The following is a 19,592-nucleotide window of genomic DNA, read 5'->3' as shown; positions in this document are numbered from 1 at the left end:
AATAAATAAATAAATAAAAATGGGCAAAGAGGAGTTCCCATTGAGGCTCATCAGCTTAAGACCTGATGCAGTGTCCATAAGGATGCAGGTTTGATCCCTGGACTCCAGTGGACTACTCAGTGGGTTAAAGATCCAGCAGTGCTGCAAGCTGCAACATAGGTCAAAGATGCAGCTCGGACATTGGGTTTTTGGGCTGTGGCGTGGGCCTTGGCTGCAGCTTCAATTCAAACCCTAGCCCAGGAACTTCCATATTCTGCAAGTGTGGCCATAAAAAGAAAACAAAAATGGGCAATGAGATTGAAAAGACTCTCCGAAGGAGACATACAAATGCCCAACAAGCACATGCAAAGATGCTCAACAACATTAGTTATTAAGGAAGTGCAAATCAAAACTACGTGGAGATACTGCTTTATACCCATTTGGATAGCCACACTTTTTAATGGAAGATAAGAAGTTGGTAAACATGTGGAGAGACTGGAACTCTCATACACTGCTGGTGGGAACATGCATTGGTGCAGCCACTGTGGAAAAAGGTTTGGTGTTTCCTCAATAAATTAATCCCAGAAATTCTACTCCTAGGTATAAGCCCCAAAGAATTAAAAGTAGGGGTTCAAACAGATAGTAGCACACCAATGTTCATAGCAGCCTTAATCACAGTGCTAAAAGATGGAAATAACCCACATATTCCATCAGCTGATGAATGGGTAAAATAAAATGTTTATCCATATAGTAGAATATATTCAGCCATAAAAGGAATGAGGTACTAATACATGTTACAACATGGATGAACTCAGAACACATTATGCTAAGTAAAAGAAGCCAGGCACAAAAGGCCACATGTTGTATGGTTCTGTTTATATGAAATATCCAAGATAGGCAAATCCATAGAAACAGCAGTTTTGTGGTTACTAGGGACTGTGGGATGAGGATAAGGAAGTGACTAACTAATGGGTACAGGGTTTCCATTTGGGGAGGATTTGTATGATGTACATTGTGCAATGATGATTGTACAATGGAACAGACGTGCTTAATGCCACTAAACTGTACACATTCTGATGTCTAAAGTGGTAAATTTTGTGTTGTATGTCTTTAACAAAAAAATTAGCCTAAACAGGAATCTAAATCTAGCTCAGAATTTAGGATGTTAGGAGATATTGTAGATGTAAGAAAAAGGCAGTGGGCATGAAGAGTCATGCAATGAAGTGCCACCAAACAAGGCCTATCCCCACTCCACTCCTTTTTTTTTTTTTTTTCTTTTTGGCCATACCCTCGGCATGCAGAAGTTTCCAGGCCAGGATGGAACCCATGCAACAGCAGTGACAAGGCTGGATTCTTAACGTGCTAGACTACCAGGGAACTTCCCCACTGCACTCTTTAATTCAGAAGTGCCCTACTCTGAAATAATGGTCAAGAAGCTGCCAGGAGATCCTCCTGTTTACAGCCTGACCAGCACAAATTATGTCAATTCCTCTGGTTCCTGTAGGACTCTCAGGTACAATCATTTCACTCTCATATGACTCTAAAAACCTCCAGAGGTGGGTGCCCTTGGCCCCATTTTCAGAGAAGCTCAAAGAAGCTAAGTGATTGATGTAAGGTAGCAGGGCATCAGCCATAGCAGCCACCCCTACAGCAGGTCTATCCATCACAGCATCTCTCTGGGGGCTTGAGGGTTCTTTCAACTTGGCTATGAGCTTACTTACAGAATTCCTTTCCATCTTCAGCTTGGTAAAATATGGTGTAGTTGTTGATGAAGCCATATCTCTGATTCTTGGGAATCTCTTCCCATGCAATCGTGACTGTTTTCACACCAATGTTCTCTGCCCTTGTCGTGGGACCTTTTAATGGAACTTTATAGGACAGGGAGACAAAGGGTAGACACTGAATCACACCCCATCAGATCATTCCCCCACAAATTCTCTGGCCAGTACTCAGATTGGAATCAGTGCTGGAGGTGGGAGGTGGGGGCAGAGTAGGGAACTGATGAATCAACCTGTTTGAGAAAATTGGTGTCAGGAATCATCCATCTTGGACAGGAAGAGAAGCTGTGTCAAAGACTAGAGAAAAAGTACTTTTTCATAGATTCTCTCACTCTAATTTGGCATCCAGCTCTTTCACTTGTATCTGTAATAGCTCTTACCAAATAGTTGAAGAGCATGCCTCCACAGGCTACCTTTGAATGAGAGGATGTATTTCCTAATGTTAAGATGTTAACTTCCAAAAAGACAAAAATAAACTCTGAGTGGTTCTCCAACAAAACACTTGCTTATTGCTATATAATTTTTTTTTTTTAAAAATTAACATCTCCAGCTTATCATTAACTCTTTAGGATCCCTAACTTGGCCTTAACTAAATTTTTTTTCTGCTTACAGTGCTGTTTGCACTGTGTTTCTTTGCGATTTGGGGCGAGTTATTTCTCTCCTCTGAGCCTCAATTTTCCATTTGTGAAATGAGGGGTTTGGACTTGATGATCTCTGTTGTCCACTCCAGCTTTAAAACCCAGTCAGTCCATACCTGGACCACAACTGTGTCAAACATACACATTTTACTACAAGCTACAGGTGCAGCTGGAGGAGCACTAGGGCAACTGTTAATGAGCTACAGGTCTCCATAGCCTTGTCTGAATGTGGGACAGGCCTCAGTCTTTCCTTCCCCGTTAAGACCTTGGCCATACCTACCGCCTTCTTTGACATAAGCCTGGATGGAATATGGCTCGCCCACTCTGTCTCCCAACATTGGATACACAGAGATGTTATAGCACCAGAAAGGTTTTAATTCATCTGTAAGAGAAAGAGGGTGAGGATGGAAGGGGGGAGAGGGAGAGGGAGAAAAACAAGTGTTAAGTGCAGACTATATAGTAGAAGGAATGCTACACTAAGACCTAATGGCCTGCGACTTGGGGAAGATATTCTATTTCTCTAGAGTTTCAACATCTGGAAAATAAAGAGGTTAGGTTGGATAGTCTCTAGTATCTTTTTCAGCTCTAACATTTAAAAATTAATTCTTAGACTAAACCTCCACTACTCTAACAAAAGGACAGAGCCACCCAGGAAGGGAGAAGTAAGAAATCCACTCTCGGAGTTCCTGTTGTGGCGCAGTGGTTAACGAATCCAACTAGGAACCATGAGGTACGGGTTCGATCCTTAGCCTTGCTCGGTGGGTTAAGGATCCAGCATTGCTGTGAGCTGTGGTGTAGGTTGCAGACATGGCTTGGATCCCGTGTTGCTGTGGCTGTGGCATAGGCTAGCGGCTACAGCTCCGATTGGACCCCTAGCCTGGGAACCTCCATAAGCCATGGGAGTGGCCCAAGAAAATGGCAAAAAGACAAAAAAAAAAAAAAAAAAAAAGAAAGAAAAAAGAAATCCACTCTCTCCTCCATCACTGATTTTGTTATATAATTTGGGGGGGACTACAGAATAAAACATAATCCTTCTTTCAATAGTGTGTCACCCAGAGAGCTCAGATACCATAAATTCTAGCTCTTTTGTCTGTCTGCATCATAAGTATAATTCTTCATGGATACAATTAAGTATGAAGAAATGGTTGGACTGAGAGGATTGGGAAGGTAAAGCCCCACTTGTGTGTCATACATGGAGCAGGGGTTTTCTTGAAAAGAAGGCTATTCCCTGTATCAGTCACCTGGGGGAAGGGGCCTAGATCTTAAACAGGCCACCAGAACTGAAGGAGCTACCTGAGTACAGATGAGATACAAACTCTGGTTTTATTCACATGATCAAGTATCTGGGAAGAGCTCTCAGATGGTGGGTGTCAAGAGGATGTTTTCCATCTGGAAACATGCTACCTAATCTGATACTCATGGCTTCTTGTTCCAGCATGGTGGGACATGCCAAGAAGTACTCTTCATTAAGCTTGCCCCAGCTTGTCAGGTTCCATTACTCACATTTACAGTGTTGAAGCCAAAGTTAAGGATTTAAAAACTGATGAGAATGAAACTGAATCCTACACAGAGGGAACTTGTGGGTTTGCACTGGCTACCTTTCTGGATGGTCCAGTTCCTGGCCCCAGACACAGATTCCCAGGAAATGGTTGAGGGCTCTGAGTTCATGTCTGGGACCCACTCAACTATCCATGAATCCACCTCCAGAGCAGAACTTTGCCACTCCACCACCAGGAGGTCCTGAGTGAGGGAGGCTTGCATGGCCTCGATGCACTGAAATGCTGAAAGGAGAGAAAAAGACTGCTTCACAACCACATAACTCATCCTCCAAATACAACAACAACACAAACATCCATTCATTGCCCAAACTGTAAAGAAGGCCAAAGTTCACGATCTCTACCATAGCCTTCCCCTACCGTGCTATTTTTAACCACTTCTACTGTATCCCTTTTCCTTACAGTCAATATTGGATGATTAAGTGCCTTCCAAATCTTTAAGAAGAGATTAATGCCCCAAATTTAGCTGTTTCCAGCAAAGCATCCCACTAGAGTTGATAACAAAGAAGACTTACAGGGTAGCTCTAGTGTGTTCGTAAGTCAAAAGGAAAGCAAGCTTGAGACAAAGAATGAATCTCTAAAGGCAGAATTTCAGGCCCAGGTAATTCTGTAGCTGGGATGCTGGGAGACAGTAATTCTAAAATCATACCATTGAGATCGCTTCAAATTTCAGCTACCTAGGCTGATCCTATACAACCAGGCTATAGTGTCCTATCCTCAAGGTAGAAAGAATTGTCTATGTAGCAAAAAGTTATAGACATACCCACCCAAAGCACCTAGGTGTGGACCAATATGTAAATGACTACATTTTCTGCAGGGCTAGCAAAACAAACAAACAAACAAACAAACAAACAAACAAACAAAACACAAAAAAACTCATGTGGGAAAACAATTCATAGGATTTCTTTAACAGAAAAGTTGAACATATGACTTCAAATCCAGTATGTGAGTTTTTCTGTTTTTTTGGTTTTTGTTTTTTTGTTTGTTTGTTTGTTTTTTTAATTGGCTGCACCAGTGACATATGGAAGTTTCTGGGCCAGGGATTGAATCTGAGTCATGGCTGTGACCTATGTTGCAGCTGCAGCAACACTGGATCTTTTAATTCACTGTGCCAGGCCAGGGATCAAACCTGCAGCTCCACAGTGACCTGAGACACTGCAGTTGGATTCTTAACCCACTGTGCTACAGTGGGAACTCCTAGTATCTGAGATTTAATCAGAATCAGAGAGCTCCCTTATTAAAAATGTTCTCGGAGGTCCTGTTGTGGCACAGCAGGAACAATTCTGACTAGGAACCATGAGGTTACAGGTTCCATCCCTGGCCTTGCTCAGTGGGTTAAGGATCTAGCCTTGCCCTGATCTGTGGTGTAGGTTGTAGACACAACTCCAATCCTGTGTTGCTGTGGCTGTGGCATAGGCTGGCAGCTGGAGATCTGATTTGACCCCTAGCCTGGGAACCTCCATATGCCGCAGGTGTGGTCCTAAAAAGCAAAAAATAAAATAAAATAAAATAAAAAATAAAAAAGTTCTGAACAGGCAGAAGAGAGGCCTGCTGGAGGGGCAGGGAAGGGGGACACGAGGGAAAGGGGCTCAGGAGACCACAGCATATGGCTCTCCCCTCACCCACTCCTCACCACCCACCAAACACCTGAGTTGATGGAATTGGAATCCACAGGAAGTAGGTTTAAATGAACATCAAAGACAGTCCTGGATGAGGGCAGAAGAAGAGACAGAGTCCCTCAAAAAGCCCCAAATGTCTCCTGAAGCAGGAAGCCTAGGCAAGGGTAGAGATTTGGAGTAGGGGCTGGAGTACTGCATCCACTATTTCTATGCAACAAGCCCCACTGGGCTTGTCAGATCAGAAACCTCTGATCTTGAAGGCCACAGGTGATGGATCCTTTCTCTGCCTGAGCCTTTATGAGACACTGTAGCTTCTAGGCGTAAGACTGGATCATTTGCCGATCTGAAAGGGTAGTTCTGAGGAAGGGTAAATGAGGCGTGAGAGAAACACGAAGCTGGAGTAGGCAGAGCCAGGACAAGGAGCACAGAGCCAGGAAATCACCTCCACAGAATCCCTAGGGTTCCTGCTTTCTCCTCCCTTCCCTCCCTGCTCATGGCCTCTAAGCATCCCTGGTCACTGTTTCAGTCAGGCTGAAAGTCATTACTGGAGCATTTGGAACTTACCCAGCCTCTTGGAGCAGATAATGTCAGTGCTGCCCTTTCCCCTCAGATGCCTTCTGACTGTCTTTATGTGCTGATGGTGGGGTTAACTTTGAGATGTAACTTACACTTCAGAGTCCCCCTCCCGGATCAGGCTGGGGACATCCTCCCCTGGATTTTCAATTCAGCTCACACTTGTTATGGATTGAATTGTGTCCCCCTACAAAAATATATCCTCACTATCATAGCATGTAACCTTATTTGGAAATCGGGTCATTATAGATATAAGTACTTAAAATTAGATGGAGGCCCTTAACCCTATGAGACTGGTCTCCTTAAAAGTAGACACTGGATGCAGAGACAGAGGCGCCCAGGAAGCTGGCCATGTGAAGAATGAGTCAGAGATTGGAATTATGCTGCTCCAGCCAAAGAAAGCCAGAAGTTTCCAGAAGCTGGAATAAGTAAGGAAGGGTCCTCCCTTAAAGGCTTTTGGGGGAGCACAGCCCTGCCAGTACCTTGATTTCAGACTTCTGAGGACTCCAGAACAATGAGGCAATGCGTTTCTGTTGTTTAAAGTCATCCAGCCTAGGGTGCTTTGTTGGGGAGATCTGGGAAAATCCATCAGCACCTTTGGCTTGGCCTCCTCCCCTTTCCTGGCCTTTATTCCTCTACACCCTTTTCTGGTCTGTCTGGAGGCACTTTCCTAATAAATCAATTGCACACAAATCTTGACTTGAAGACAGGAGTGAGTGTTGGTTGTTCACCTCACACTCCTTCTCTTTATTATCGAAGGAGCTCTGAGAAGCAGAAATTGGGTCAAAAGAGGAAACAGGCCCAGACCTTGGACCACAGGAGCTGTGGAATCGAGTCATGAGTCAGGTGTGAAAGACAGAAGGGCCTGGGAAGCATTAAAGGGTGCTGGAAAAAAAAGTTTCCAAATCATCATTCTACTGAATGTCAACTAACTCCTTCCATCACTCATTGGTAACTTTTTGAGCAATTTCTCCAAATACAATATATCCCCAGATGTGGTAGGAAATATAGATCCTTCCTGGGCCAAGAGGAAAGAGATTTGACTGCAAGCACCACTAATTTCTTGTGAGTTGCACGAAGGCAGTCACTCTGGGCTTATCAAACATGGTTCCCTGATGCTGGTGTGCCTCACCTTTCCAGCCATCCTAGCCCAGCCTGAGCTCCACCTCAGCTCAGTCCCAACCTTCTCCTCAGCCCCTCATCACACAACTGCTGTGCTTTGCTAGGTCATCCTCAGACCACACCATAGCTGCCTGCTGCCTAAGGTCTCTGAGAACACAGAGGATGTTCAGGCCAGAAGGAACTTAGAGGTGTATGTATTCCAGTCCCTTATTTGAAAGATGGAAAATAGAGGCCCAAGAGGTAACCAGTTCGGTGTCACAGAGCAGCTGTGACCAGATTTCTAAGTCACTTTATTAAAATCCAAGTCCAAGATTTTGGACAAAGAATGTTGTACAAGTTTGGAATCACACAGACCTGGGCTAGAATTCCACCTTAGAGACTTCAGGCAAATTACTAAACTTCCCTGAATCTCAGTGTCATAATTTATAAAATGAATCTAATAGCACCTATCCCATGGGTTCTTTCAAGGCTCACATTAAATTAACGTAGATTATCTTATCACAATGTCTGACATATCCTAATGGACAATACTTGATAATGATACCTACTGAAAGATGGTTAAACTTACAATTACTAGTATTATTATAATAACTATTCTCCAGTTTGCTCCACCTACTAAACAAAATTCTGTAATTCTCATTCTGAACGTTATTTTCTTACATGTCTAAGACAGGAATTTGTCAAGATGTCTGTAAAGGGCCGAACAGTAAACATTTTAGGTTTGCAGGCCTCCATCACAGATACTCAACTCTGCCATTGCTCCAAAAAAGGAGACAGAGACAACATGTAAATAAATAGGTGTGGCTGTGTTCCATTAAAACTTGATTGGAAAACTCACAAGCTATAGTTTGCCTACACCTGGTCTGGGACCATTATAACTGATGATCGTGCCAACACTTGTGTCACAAAGCAAAAACCTTCAGAACTGGGAAAAACAAAAAATCTAATGTGAATTTAGCATAATCTTAAAATATATTTTATCATGTTTTAAAAGTTGATAATCCATGTCAAATAGAAATCTACCTAATTAGAAATTTTATTAAGAATGATAATAATAAGGATTAGCAATAGACAAAGCATTTTACACACAATCTCATTTAATCTTCACAATTGCTTTATGTGGGGATAAATATAACTAAACAGTTCATTTAATAAATAGCTAAGGTTTAGAGAGATTAGATAGTTTGCCCAGGTTTATAGTATACGTTGAAAGAGTAAAGATTTGAATCCAGGGCTGCCAGACTCCAAAACCCATATCTTTATCCCCTACTTTTTATGTCTCCCATTACAGGGCCACACCAGGAAACTGAGATTACTATTCAGTAGTGCCTCTATTAACAAAGAGAGTATATTCAGCGACAGGCACATTTGTCAGAAACGTCATCACTAGGGGTACTGAAGAGGCAGGAACTAGATGCCAAGAACTAAGGACTGTGGGGAATATTATTAAATACTGACTAAAATAATAGCAAATGCAGTTCAAAACACACAAAAAGTATATAACTAGGAGTTGTAAAGTGAGGCAATGGAAGAAATGCGTTAAGTTTAAGGAGAAGAGAAAGAAGAAAGCATAGGCAGACAAGTTTAGAGCTGGTAGGGTAAATGCCTGAAGCAAATAGAGATGGAGAATTAGAGAGAGTGTGTCCTAGCTACAATGCATTTCAACAAATAGTTACTGAGCACCTTTTCTGTGACAATTTCTCTGTCTGTTCTAGATGTTGGCAGTGGAGGTGGAGGAGGGAGAGAAGGATCGGGAGAAGAAAGAAATTGAGAAGAGAAAAACAGATGAAAATCTCTGCTCTTATGGAATTTGTATCCTACTAAGTAAGAGATAGGTAATAAGAAAAATAAATGAGAAGATCTCAAAAAAAAAAAAAAAAAAAAAAAAGATAGGCGTTCCTGTCATGGCACAGTGGAAACGAATCCAACTAGGAACCATGAAATTGTGGGTTTGATCCCTGGCCTTGCTCAGTGGGTTAAGGATCCGGCAGTTGCCGTGAGCTGTGGTGTAGGTCGCAGACACAGCTTGGATCTGTCGTCGCTGTGGCTGTGGTGTAGGACCCCTACCCTCGGAACCTCCATACGCTGCGGGTACGGCCCTAAAAAGACAAAAAGACAAAAAAAAAAAATTTATTTAATTAAAGGTGTAACAAACAATTTATTGACAGATTTAAACATTAGAAATTTCCCCAACTTGGTAGTCAGATGGAAGGAGGAAAAGGAAGAAAACAGGAGAGTGTGAAAACCAAGGCTAGGATGGGGTCACTACTGGGAGGGTAAGATTTTGAAAGAAAGGTTTCAGCTACTGAGGACAAATGTGTCATATCTGACAGTTTTAAATGGCCCATCCCAGCTTACACTCACTCAAAGCAAAACAAATATAAGCTGCCTGTATAACTTCTAGGCTTTATGACTGTGTATCACATGATTTATGAAGTCTCTGATTTTCAACACAGGCTTTGTTTCAAAGGAACTTCATTTTAAGAGGCTCATTAATTACTTGAAGATTATGATTCCCCCCACCATAACCTAAAAAAGTCCTCACTTCATTTTCATTTTGACTCTCAAGCTTTGAGAGGACTACTCCTTGGCCAATTGGATGGGGCCAGACATCCAAGTAAGTCGTTTATATGTTATACTCACATTTTTCATCAATAGCTGGAATCCTCAGGGTGGCCACTGGAGAGTCCCCATGAGAATTATAAGAAATCACGTATATCCAGTAGGTCTTGCCTCCCAGACACAGATCAAGCTGCTGGTTAGTGGTGTTCATTGTCTCTGTGAGGTTAGTGCTGTTTTCTGGAAAGTACCATATGTTATAGCCAAGTGCCTTCTCCAGAACTGGGGCTCCTTTAGCCTTCTGAACACAAAAGAAACAAAATTTCTTGCCAAAAGCAAAGAGAAAGGCATTGAGACAGTGATAAATGGTGAGGATCAGGGATGGGTGGTCACATTAACTATTAGGTGTTAAACCACAATCAGGTAATTACCCTTCTGGGATGAATGACACACCCTGCGCCATGATACTAATCCTTCAAGTGCCAGAAAAGGGGATTTCTAAAGGGTCCCTTAGTATTAACCCCTGACCTAAGTCTAATTTCATGAAGCTAAACTGGGATAATGCCCAAACCAGTGCAAACAAGCTACCCTCTTTTCCTTTTGGCTGTGTGTTTCTCTCTATCCTACATGGGCAGAGGAGTATAAACAAGCCTAAAAGTTGAGGGATTCCCTCTGAGCCAATCTCAAGTCTGTTCCAGCTCTGGGTCATTTCTTTCCTGGAAGCTAGCCAAGGTTGGAAAGTACCAGTGCCCTCGCCTTTTATCTCCACACCTCCCCCTTTGAGGAGGGAGCTGGCTTTCCCAGACCAGGCATCCCAGCTAAGAAGACTAAAACATTCAAGTGCCCTATCAGACCCAAATCCTTGGGGAGACGCCCGAGGTGACCCCAGGGGCTCAAAGCTGAACTCTTTTTTTTTTTTTTTTTTCAGTATTGACCCTAAGCCCATTTAACCAGATATTTTGCCTAGAGATCAGAAAGCTAAATATTCCCAAGGAATTACAGGGCTTTCCAGTTGTTCTCGTTTTATTACTGATAATACAGCTATATGGCGCACAATGACTGAATGTAAGGTCACACAGAATTTTGGAAGTCACTTTGTCCCACTGCCTTTCCAGTTCAGGAATCAGCTCCCAGGACATAAAAGATCAGCTAGAACCTTCCTAGTGACTAGGAGCCTTTTATCTCTCAAGATAGCCCATTCCCTTTTAAAAATAATTTATTTATTGAGATATAATTCACATACCATAAAATCCACTTTTTTGAAGAGACAATATATCGGCTTTTTAAAATTTATTTATTTTCTTTTTTTCTTTTTAGGGCCGCACCCATGGCATATGGATGTTCCCAGGCTAGGGGTCTAATTGGAGCTACAGCTGCCGGCCTGTACCACAGCCACAGCAACACCAGATCTGATCCAAGTCTGTGACCTACACCACAGTTCATGGCAATGCTGGATCCTTAACCCACTGAGTGAGGCCAGGGATTGAACCCGCATCCTCATGGTTCCTAGTCAGACTCGTTTCCACTGCACCACAATGGGAACTCCCCATTGGCTTTTAGTATATTCCCATCATCACTACCTAATTTTAGTTTATTCTTTTTTTTAAGCAACTCTAATTCTTATTAAACTCTCCTGCTGAAGCAAAAGGAAGACCAGACCCCAGGTGAGGGGGAGAAGGAGGAGGAGGACATTGAAGTCCATCTCACCTGCCCCACGGGTGGCCTTCTTGACCCACGTGGGGTTGGCCACATGCAGTATGTGCCATTGTTTACTCTCTTTGCTCAAAAATATGTTGACAGAGTCATTCGTTTCCACATTTGATAACTGGGAGAGCAAGTATGAGATGACACGATGAGTATTTCCTGAGAATTTTGGAGACACACTGAAGAGCTTTGGTATCCCATTGCTCTCCTCCTGCCCTTCCTCACTCCCAACTCACTATCTCCTCTACCCTATTTCCTGGCTGGTTTTCCCCTCTCTGTTTGCCCTTTTCCTTTCCTATTTATTCCCTCTTCCCCTTATTTTCTGTCCTTCTTCCTACCTTCTCTTCATCTCCTCTTCCTTTCTCCTCTTCTCTGCATTACCCATCTGGCTTCTGCTTGTTCCATAGTGCCAGGCCTCCATCCTACAAAGGACCATTTGGCCCTGTTCTGTCCTTGCATCCCATTCTCTCAGTACTCAAGGAGGCACTTGTGCAATAGATGTTGGCAAAGACTTGTAAGCTGACCCGAAGTCAGTGCACTTGTCCACTGTGGGGGTGGGGGCTATAGAACTTTACATTGCCTTCTAGTGAGGCCAGCCAGTGATGGTCTTCTCCAGAAGGTCAAGGTGCCTCCTATACTTGCACCTTGTACCCATCCCAAGTGTTAATGTTTCAGACCAAAGAAGAGGGAGGCAGAGTCTGTAATGCACATTTAAGTTATCTACTAAATGACCCCTAGGACTTTTTTGTGTTGGGAAACCATTGTGAGATTTGGGACATCACAAAGCCTCCAGCGAAGGAAATTAAGGACGTAAAATTTCAACAATCGCAATTCTTTTTGTTTCTCTTTTTTTCTTTTCTTTCTGCACTGGTGGCGTATAGAAGTTCCTGGACCAGGGATTGTATGTGAGCCACAGATGCAACGACATATGCCACAGCTGTGACAATGCTAGATCCTTAACCCACAGCACCAGGCCAGGGATCAAACCCACACCTCAGCGGTAACCCAAGCTGCTGCAGAGACAGTGCCAGATCCTTAACTCACTGAGCCACACAGAAGGAACTCCCTCAATAATCACTTTTTTTTTTGCCTTTTTAGGCCTGCACCCATGGCATATGGAGGTTCCCAGGCTAGAGGTCAAATCAGAGTTGTAGCTGCTGGCTGGCCTACACCACAGGCACAGCAATGTGGGATCTTACACCACAGCTCACAGCAACACTGGATCCTTAACCCACTGAGCAAGGCCAGGGATCGAACCTGCATCTTCACGGCTGCTAGTCGTATTAGTTTCTGCTGAGCCAGGATGGGAACTCCAATGATCACAATTCTTGAAAGATAAGAGACCAAGGCTTTTACACAGAGCAAATAAATAACCTAGGGGAGGTCACCTTCCACAACAACTGCACGGGCCTTCTTCCATCCACCTTGGCTGGTCTCAGGACTCGCCACAGATCCAGGCTATGTGGAGCTATAAGGAAAAAGAGACAGGTGTTCAACTCAGAAGAGAATTTCAGTAGATGGTGAAATTAGCTGGGCTGCCTGTTTAGAAAATGCAGTTGGGAAGCATTTGCTTGAGGGAGCCAGCAAGGTGGAGAGTGGAGGGATGATGACACTGCAATGACTAGTGATGCCTTCATTTTGTGGCTTAAAGACTGGAATCAACCAAAGGTTAGAAATAATCAAAAATGTATAAGATCAATATCCCATATATAAATCACTCCTCCCCCTAATGAAAATGTTGGAATTTTCTTGTGTTAGAACATTACTGTAATGTGATGCAAAGTCATATATCTTGTGGGAAAAAAATAAAATCACAATTATTTAGTGCAACAAAAATAAAAGGTTAAGTTGCCCTTAGATCTGATGACTTAATGGAAGTGAAAATAAAATTCCAGTAGACTCCATTGTCATATAATTTAATCACTCAAATCTAGATTGGAATGTGGCATCTCATGTCCTCTAAGATATAATGCTCACACATAATAAAGTTGGGAATGACACGGATAACTGATAAGGAGATTTTATATGTATATAATTTGTACTATATATAATTTATACCATATATATTCCCCAAAAGGATGAAACTGCAAACTTACAATGTTGTTAAATATAAGAAAGAGTTAAAGAAAAAAGAAGCAGACAAATAATCTTCACTTGGTCCCTCCCTGAACTCTAAATTTAATGCTGATTTTCCTGGCAGAAAAAGAAAAAAGAATCAAACAGAGTTGCATGTTTCTCATGGTCTGATGAAAAGTAAAGATAGAAATTGATGTGAAGGGCAAGTATTTTCTGGCCATGGGCACTTAATTCATAAATGGAATTTATCTTGTAGACAAAGGGTTAAACTAAAGGCTGATGCCTGCAATTACAGTTGAACAAAAGTACAGAAGGATGGCATGTGCACATTTCTCATGGTTGTCTTCTACAAAACTCAAGGGCATAAAGTTAAATTTGATTCATGCATTTCTCCAATGGACAACATAACATAACCTAGGACAACAGAGTTCAACTGTGTTAGCTTCTAATTATCTAACCATACAGGGATAAAACTTAGAAAAACAGGAGGAATCTACTTTACACTTGATCTCTGGACTATAGCTTTCAAATATCATGTCTCAGGGAGCTTTGGCAAGAAGTGGATCCCTGGAAATTCACAGTTGAATCCTCTGACATGTGCCTGAAATTGCAAAATGCCAAGCTTCTGATTAAAGAATGACACATATACTTTAGTCATGAGAGTAAAGCAGTGTGTTCTAAAGAACTATTTAGAAGGCTAGTGGCCTGTAATTTGGAGAAGTGAGAAAATGTCTTTGACTGAAGCTGCAGTTGATACACTCCGAATCTTTTCTTGAGAAAAATCACATGGCTGAAAATAATGTAATTCAGTCTCCAAAAAAAAGGGGTTCACTGCTCAGGCCAAGATCTAAAATGTTTTAGTACTGAGAGGTTGTTTTCAGGGATTTTTCATTTCAGATGTTTGTTTTAAAGTAAAATTACTTACTGAACACTCTAACTAAAGAAAACTTTATGATGTAGAAAAATGTGCTAAAGGGCAATTAAGTCAATCTGTCATCACAGATGTTATAAGTGGAGGGTCCATTTCTACAACTCTTACAGAAGCCAAAGTGTGGGCAACACAGTCTAACTGTTAGGTTCTGAGTCTCCCAATGAGATCTATTGTAATTCGATGTAATTTGCATATAAGGAAGTCGGAACTATTTAAACTTCACATATGACAATGTGCATTCCACTGAGATAATACCTTACAAGATCTACTGGGAGTTTTCTGATTTTTCCAAAGAAAAACTGAACCAGAAGACTGGACAGCCTGGACTCATCTTCCTCAGACAGAGAGCAATAGGTTGGTTTTGGCCTGTCAATGAAATGTGAGCAGAGACAGGGTTCCTCCCATAGAGCAGCCTTGGCAGAAGAAAACAAAGTCAGCAAGACTTGCAAAGGTGACCCACAGTGTTGGAAGGACTCTCGCTCCATCTCTTACTTCAGTCACATGGAAATCAGACTCAGGGATAATAATAATGAGAGTACAAAAGAAAAATCTAAAGTCAAAGTATTCATTGCAAGCCAGTTCCAAATATTCATCTGAAGTATGGAGAGAAGCAAAAATGAACTGATCATTAAATAATCAATCATTCCAGTCACTTGACTAGAAATAAGTAAAATTCTCCTTAGATTTATTCCACAGGCAGCCACTTGGTCCTAGCAGATGGTGACGATGAATGAATTTGATCAGGAATTGTCTGCTTTCACTGAGGGCACTATTTCCTGCAGATGTGGTTCAAAGAGAGTCTTCCCCATATAGATTTCCCATGGATGCAGCTTTTAGTTAAACCATTGTCTGACTAGCACATAAATCTTCTACAATTATTATAGCCAATTTTACATTGATCATGAGTTGATAACGGATTGGCAATGTAATCAAAGTGGGAAAAGTAATAATTCTATATTTGTGAAAGAACAATATTAAGTTTTTCCAAATCTGCCAAAATACCTACATATTCAAAGGCAATGGATTGTTTGGATGGATATAATAACAATTTGCTGCTCTGTTGTTCCTGTTACAACCACCACCAATCAGTACTTCAGACACATGTTGCTGCCTTTGCTAAAGATTAACACTACAGGAGTTCCTGTTGTGGCTCAGTGGTTAACGAATCCGACTAGGATCCATGAGGTTGCGGGTTCGATCTCTGTCCTTGCTCAGTGGGTTAAGGAGTTGCTGGCATTGCCGTGAGCTGTGGTGTAGGTCACAGATGCAGCTCGGATCCCACGTTGCTGTGGCTCTGGTGTAGGCTTGTGGCTATAGCTCCAATTGGACCCCTAGCTTGGGAACCTCCATATGCCATGGGAGCGGCCCAAGAAAATGGCAAAAGGACCAAAAAAACAAAAACAAAACAGATTAACACTACAAATCACTAACATTTAAGTAAGTATCACTGTACTAAGTATTTTACCTAATTATCTCATTAAACCCCCCACAGGCCTATACTTAGATTCATCAATATTATTATTTTCATTTCTGAGGCACAAAAAAGTAAAACAACGGCCTGATATCATCAGCTTTTAAGTAATAAAGCCAGGATTTGAATATAATTCTATTTAATGTGTTAGATATTTACAAGCTTAAATGGGAATAGGTAATCCTAACCATCAATATGTTGAAATCCAAAAGAAAATAGTGTTTCACATTCAACTTAGAATAGAAATTTTCAAACAATTAGAAAAGGTTTGCGGCATTTCACTGTGAAAAAGGAAAACAAACAGTTTATTAATTAGAAGAGGAGACATCAGCATTTGCTAGGGAGGTGCATTTTCATCAATTTCTTCTGGGATCCCAAAAACATGAAGAAAAACAAAGGCGAAAGTTCTCTAATAGAGTTTGATAGATGTTCATTTGATTTGATTAGCAAAGGTCACAGAGAACACCAGCTTCTAATATTTTGCTAATAAATTTTAGCCAAACTAGCTGAAACAATAAATCAGCTGAAATGGTAAATCTCATTTCTGGCAGCAAAACAAGTGGATGAAATTGACATTAGGGAGTAGCTGGACTGGGATAAGCTAACTGAAGATACTGAGCCATAATGTTGCCAGGAGGTCACTGGAAAGAAGCGTGACAGGGAGAAGAGCTGTACAAAACAAGATCACAGCCAGAGTAGACCTCAATGTCCCAGATTTCCTGCTGAAAGCTGTAGCGAAGGGAGAGGACAGTTTGCCCAATACGGCATGTACTTCATTCTAATGTTTTAAAAGGGAGGGCTCAGCTAAGACACAGGCAGCAATAACTGAGCACACCAGCAGATGAGAACCATTGGGTCATTTTACACTGTGCAATTTATGTGCTGTTTGATATTTGTACACGAGTATATTTGAGACTGGACACTTTGAGATAATGTCTGTAGAATATAAATGTAGTCCCAAATACTGTATATAATTTTAATCAAAAATTTACATTAAATCCATCACCTGACTAGTTTTGTTTTAACTATGACTGTGTTTTTCTTTATTTAAAATTTATATTTCCCTTATCATTGATAGGCACTGTTCTAAGAACTTAAACACATAATGATTAGGAATTTTGTTTGTTTGTTTGTTTTAGGACCGCAGCCATGCTAGAGGTCAAATTGGAGCTACAGCTGCTGGCCACAGCCACAGCCACAACAGATCCGAGCCACATCTATGACCTACACCACAGTTCACGGCAACGCCAGATCCTTAACCCACTAAGCGAGGACAGGGATCAAACCCACAACCTCATGGTTCCTAGTTAGGTTTGTTTGCGCTACGCCACGATGTGAACTCCAGGGATTTTTTTAAATGACTTTTTTCCTGTTTTGCTACAGCCTGGCATGGAAGCTGGATGCCCAAATGGCACAGAAGAATAGAAACTTAGCGTGAGAAGGGTCTTTAGAGGCCATCTAGCCCAATTCCCCATGTGCTGCCTATTGTGTAACGACATCTATCAATGGGTAGTCCAGACTAAGCATGAATATCTCCAGTGAAAGATATAAAATTTAAAAGGCGTCAGATTATTCCCAGACATCTGACCACAAGGGCAGACGTGCCAAACATCTGTTAATACCAACTTGGGTCTCATGGGAAACTCAACCAGGATCCAGAGGAATCAGTGTTTGTCATATTTGTCAGGAAGCACAGAAACTGACTCTACATGCTACCTCAGACCAGTGTGGGACTTGGCTGCTAGACTCACTAAGAAGAGCCAGAAAACATGGCCAGGGATGGGGCGGGGGAAAATTGATGGTCTAAAACTTAGATGCCTTAGAAATCAAGGTTAAGCCTTGTAAGGTTAGAACAATGGGCATTTTTGTGCTTCTCTTCCATATTTCAGAAGATGTAGGTCTTTCAACAATTATTCATTTAGTTAGTCATTCATTGTTTTAGGCTGAAAAATGAACCCCAAAGATCTAAGTCCAAATCTCTGGCACCTATAAATGTTACCTTATATGGTCAAAGGGACTTCGTAGGTTTGATTAGGTTAGGATTTTGAGGTGGGAAGATTATCCTGGATTATTGGAATGGGCCCTAAATGTTATCACAATGGCCAGTATAAGAGGGAGTCAGACAGATTTGACACAGAAAAGGAAAAAAAAGGTAACGTGATAACAGAACCAAAGACTGGAGTGATATGCTTTGTTCACAGGAAGGGGCCACAAACCAGGCAGCCACTAGAAGGTGGAAAAGGCAAGAAAACATTCCCCCCTCAGAGTCTCCAAAAGGAAACAACCCTGACGACACTTTCACTTAGTTCAGTGAGACTGATTTTGGACTTCTGACTTCCATAACTACAAAAGGAAAAATATGTGTGCAGCCCTAAACTACTAAATTTGTGGTAATTTCTTACAGTGGCCGTAGGAAACTAATGCATTCATCAAACATTTCTTGACCACCTATGTCAGGTACTGGGCATGGTTCTTGATTTACAGGACATGGTGACAGGCTGAGTGATCATGAGCAACTTATTTACATCTTGTAAGTTCAGCTCTCTCACTGCAAATGGAGGTGATTTTACATATTTTATAGGGCTCTTAGGAGGATTAATAATACTAATAGGAAATCTGGCACTTATTGACTGTTTACTATGGGCTACACACATTGTTTCATTTAACCTTTAAATTAATACTAAAAAGAAGGTACTATTTTTTTTTTTTTTGCTGGTAAATGGTCATCTTTATTTAAGTTGATTCACCAATTAGTAGGTAATAATTTTTAAGTTTAAGCTCAATGATCCAGTTGTGAATACTTGAAATACTTCTTTCCTTTTCACCGTTTTTGTTGTTGTTCTTCTTTTTAAAAAAATTTATTACAGTTGATTTATAATGCTCTATCAATTTCTGCTGTACAGCAAAGTGAAGAAGGTACTATTATTAACTCAATATTATAAATTATATTCCATTATGGAAAAGAGAAATAGATAGCGAGGAAACAGTCTTCGAGATTAGGTATCTTGCCCAAAGTTACTCCAGAGCCAGGCTGGGATTGATACCAAACCCACAGACTTGAAGTATGTTCTTTTTTTTTTTCCCCACGGCATGTGGAAGTTTCTGGGCCAAGGATCAAACCTATGTCGTGGCCCAAGCTGATGCAGTGACAATGCCAGATCTTTAACCTGCTGTGCCTCAAGAGAACTCCTTAAAGTACGTTCTTAATCACTATACCGGACTCACAGGAAGCACTCAATCAATGTGCAACGCATTTTTCTTTCCTTCCTTCACTGTCATTAAAGATGTGACCTTCTCTTTTCTCATTAGTTATACCTTTATTTTTCAGTAGCTCCAGGGTTTATATCTTTAAGTTATCATAGGGTACCTTTACATAATATTGTACTGTTCTAGGCATGGCATAAGAACTTTGTACAAGTATTAAATGTGACCTTTTGCCTTCAGTGCAAAAAAAGCTGCTAATGTAACTAACACCATCAGAAGAGGGCCAGTTTTCCCTGTGGGCTCAGGTGGGTGCCCTGAGTGCCCTGTGGAGAGGGAACAAACAGACTCTTCAGGATCTGAGATTGTGGGATTCCATGATTCC

The 19,592-nt window shown here is 41.5% G+C and overlaps 1 protein-coding gene across 4 annotated transcripts in view; it reads right to left on the bottom strand.

Annotated features, from left to right (window-relative positions):
• Window positions 1-19,592, bottom strand: part of IL31RA (interleukin 31 receptor A) — an 88,334-nt gene that overhangs the window by 18,060 nt on the left and 50,682 nt on the right. For all 4 annotated transcript variants that reach the window (XR_014831342.1, XM_085002269.1, XM_021076775.2 and 1 more), the window contains exons 7-11: window positions 12,917-12,996; window positions 9,909-10,125; window positions 3,994-4,176; window positions 2,676-2,777; window positions 1,701-1,847 (exon numbers count right to left, since the gene is read on the bottom strand). Coding sequence is in view for 3 of the 4 variants with exons in the window: in XM_085002269.1 (XP_084858395.1) it covers window positions 1,701-1,847; window positions 2,676-2,777; window positions 3,994-4,176; window positions 9,909-10,125; window positions 12,917-12,996 (729 nt within the window). In the remaining variant the exon portion in view is untranslated. The remainder of the gene's footprint in view (window positions 1-1,700; window positions 1,848-2,675; window positions 2,778-3,993; window positions 4,177-9,908; window positions 10,126-12,916; window positions 12,997-19,592) is intronic.

This window comes from Sus scrofa, chromosome 16 (assembly GCF_054392235.1).
Source record: "Sus scrofa isolate SSC_HxYL_T2T_F1_AM1 chromosome 16, Sscrofa_HxYL_maternal_Yorkshire_Landrace_v2.0, whole genome shotgun sequence".
Classification (NCBI taxonomy): Eukaryota; Metazoa; Chordata; class Mammalia; order Artiodactyla; family Suidae; genus Sus; species Sus scrofa.
Note: the sequence above shows the minus strand (reverse complement) of the source record. Positions and strands in the feature narration are given on the sequence as shown.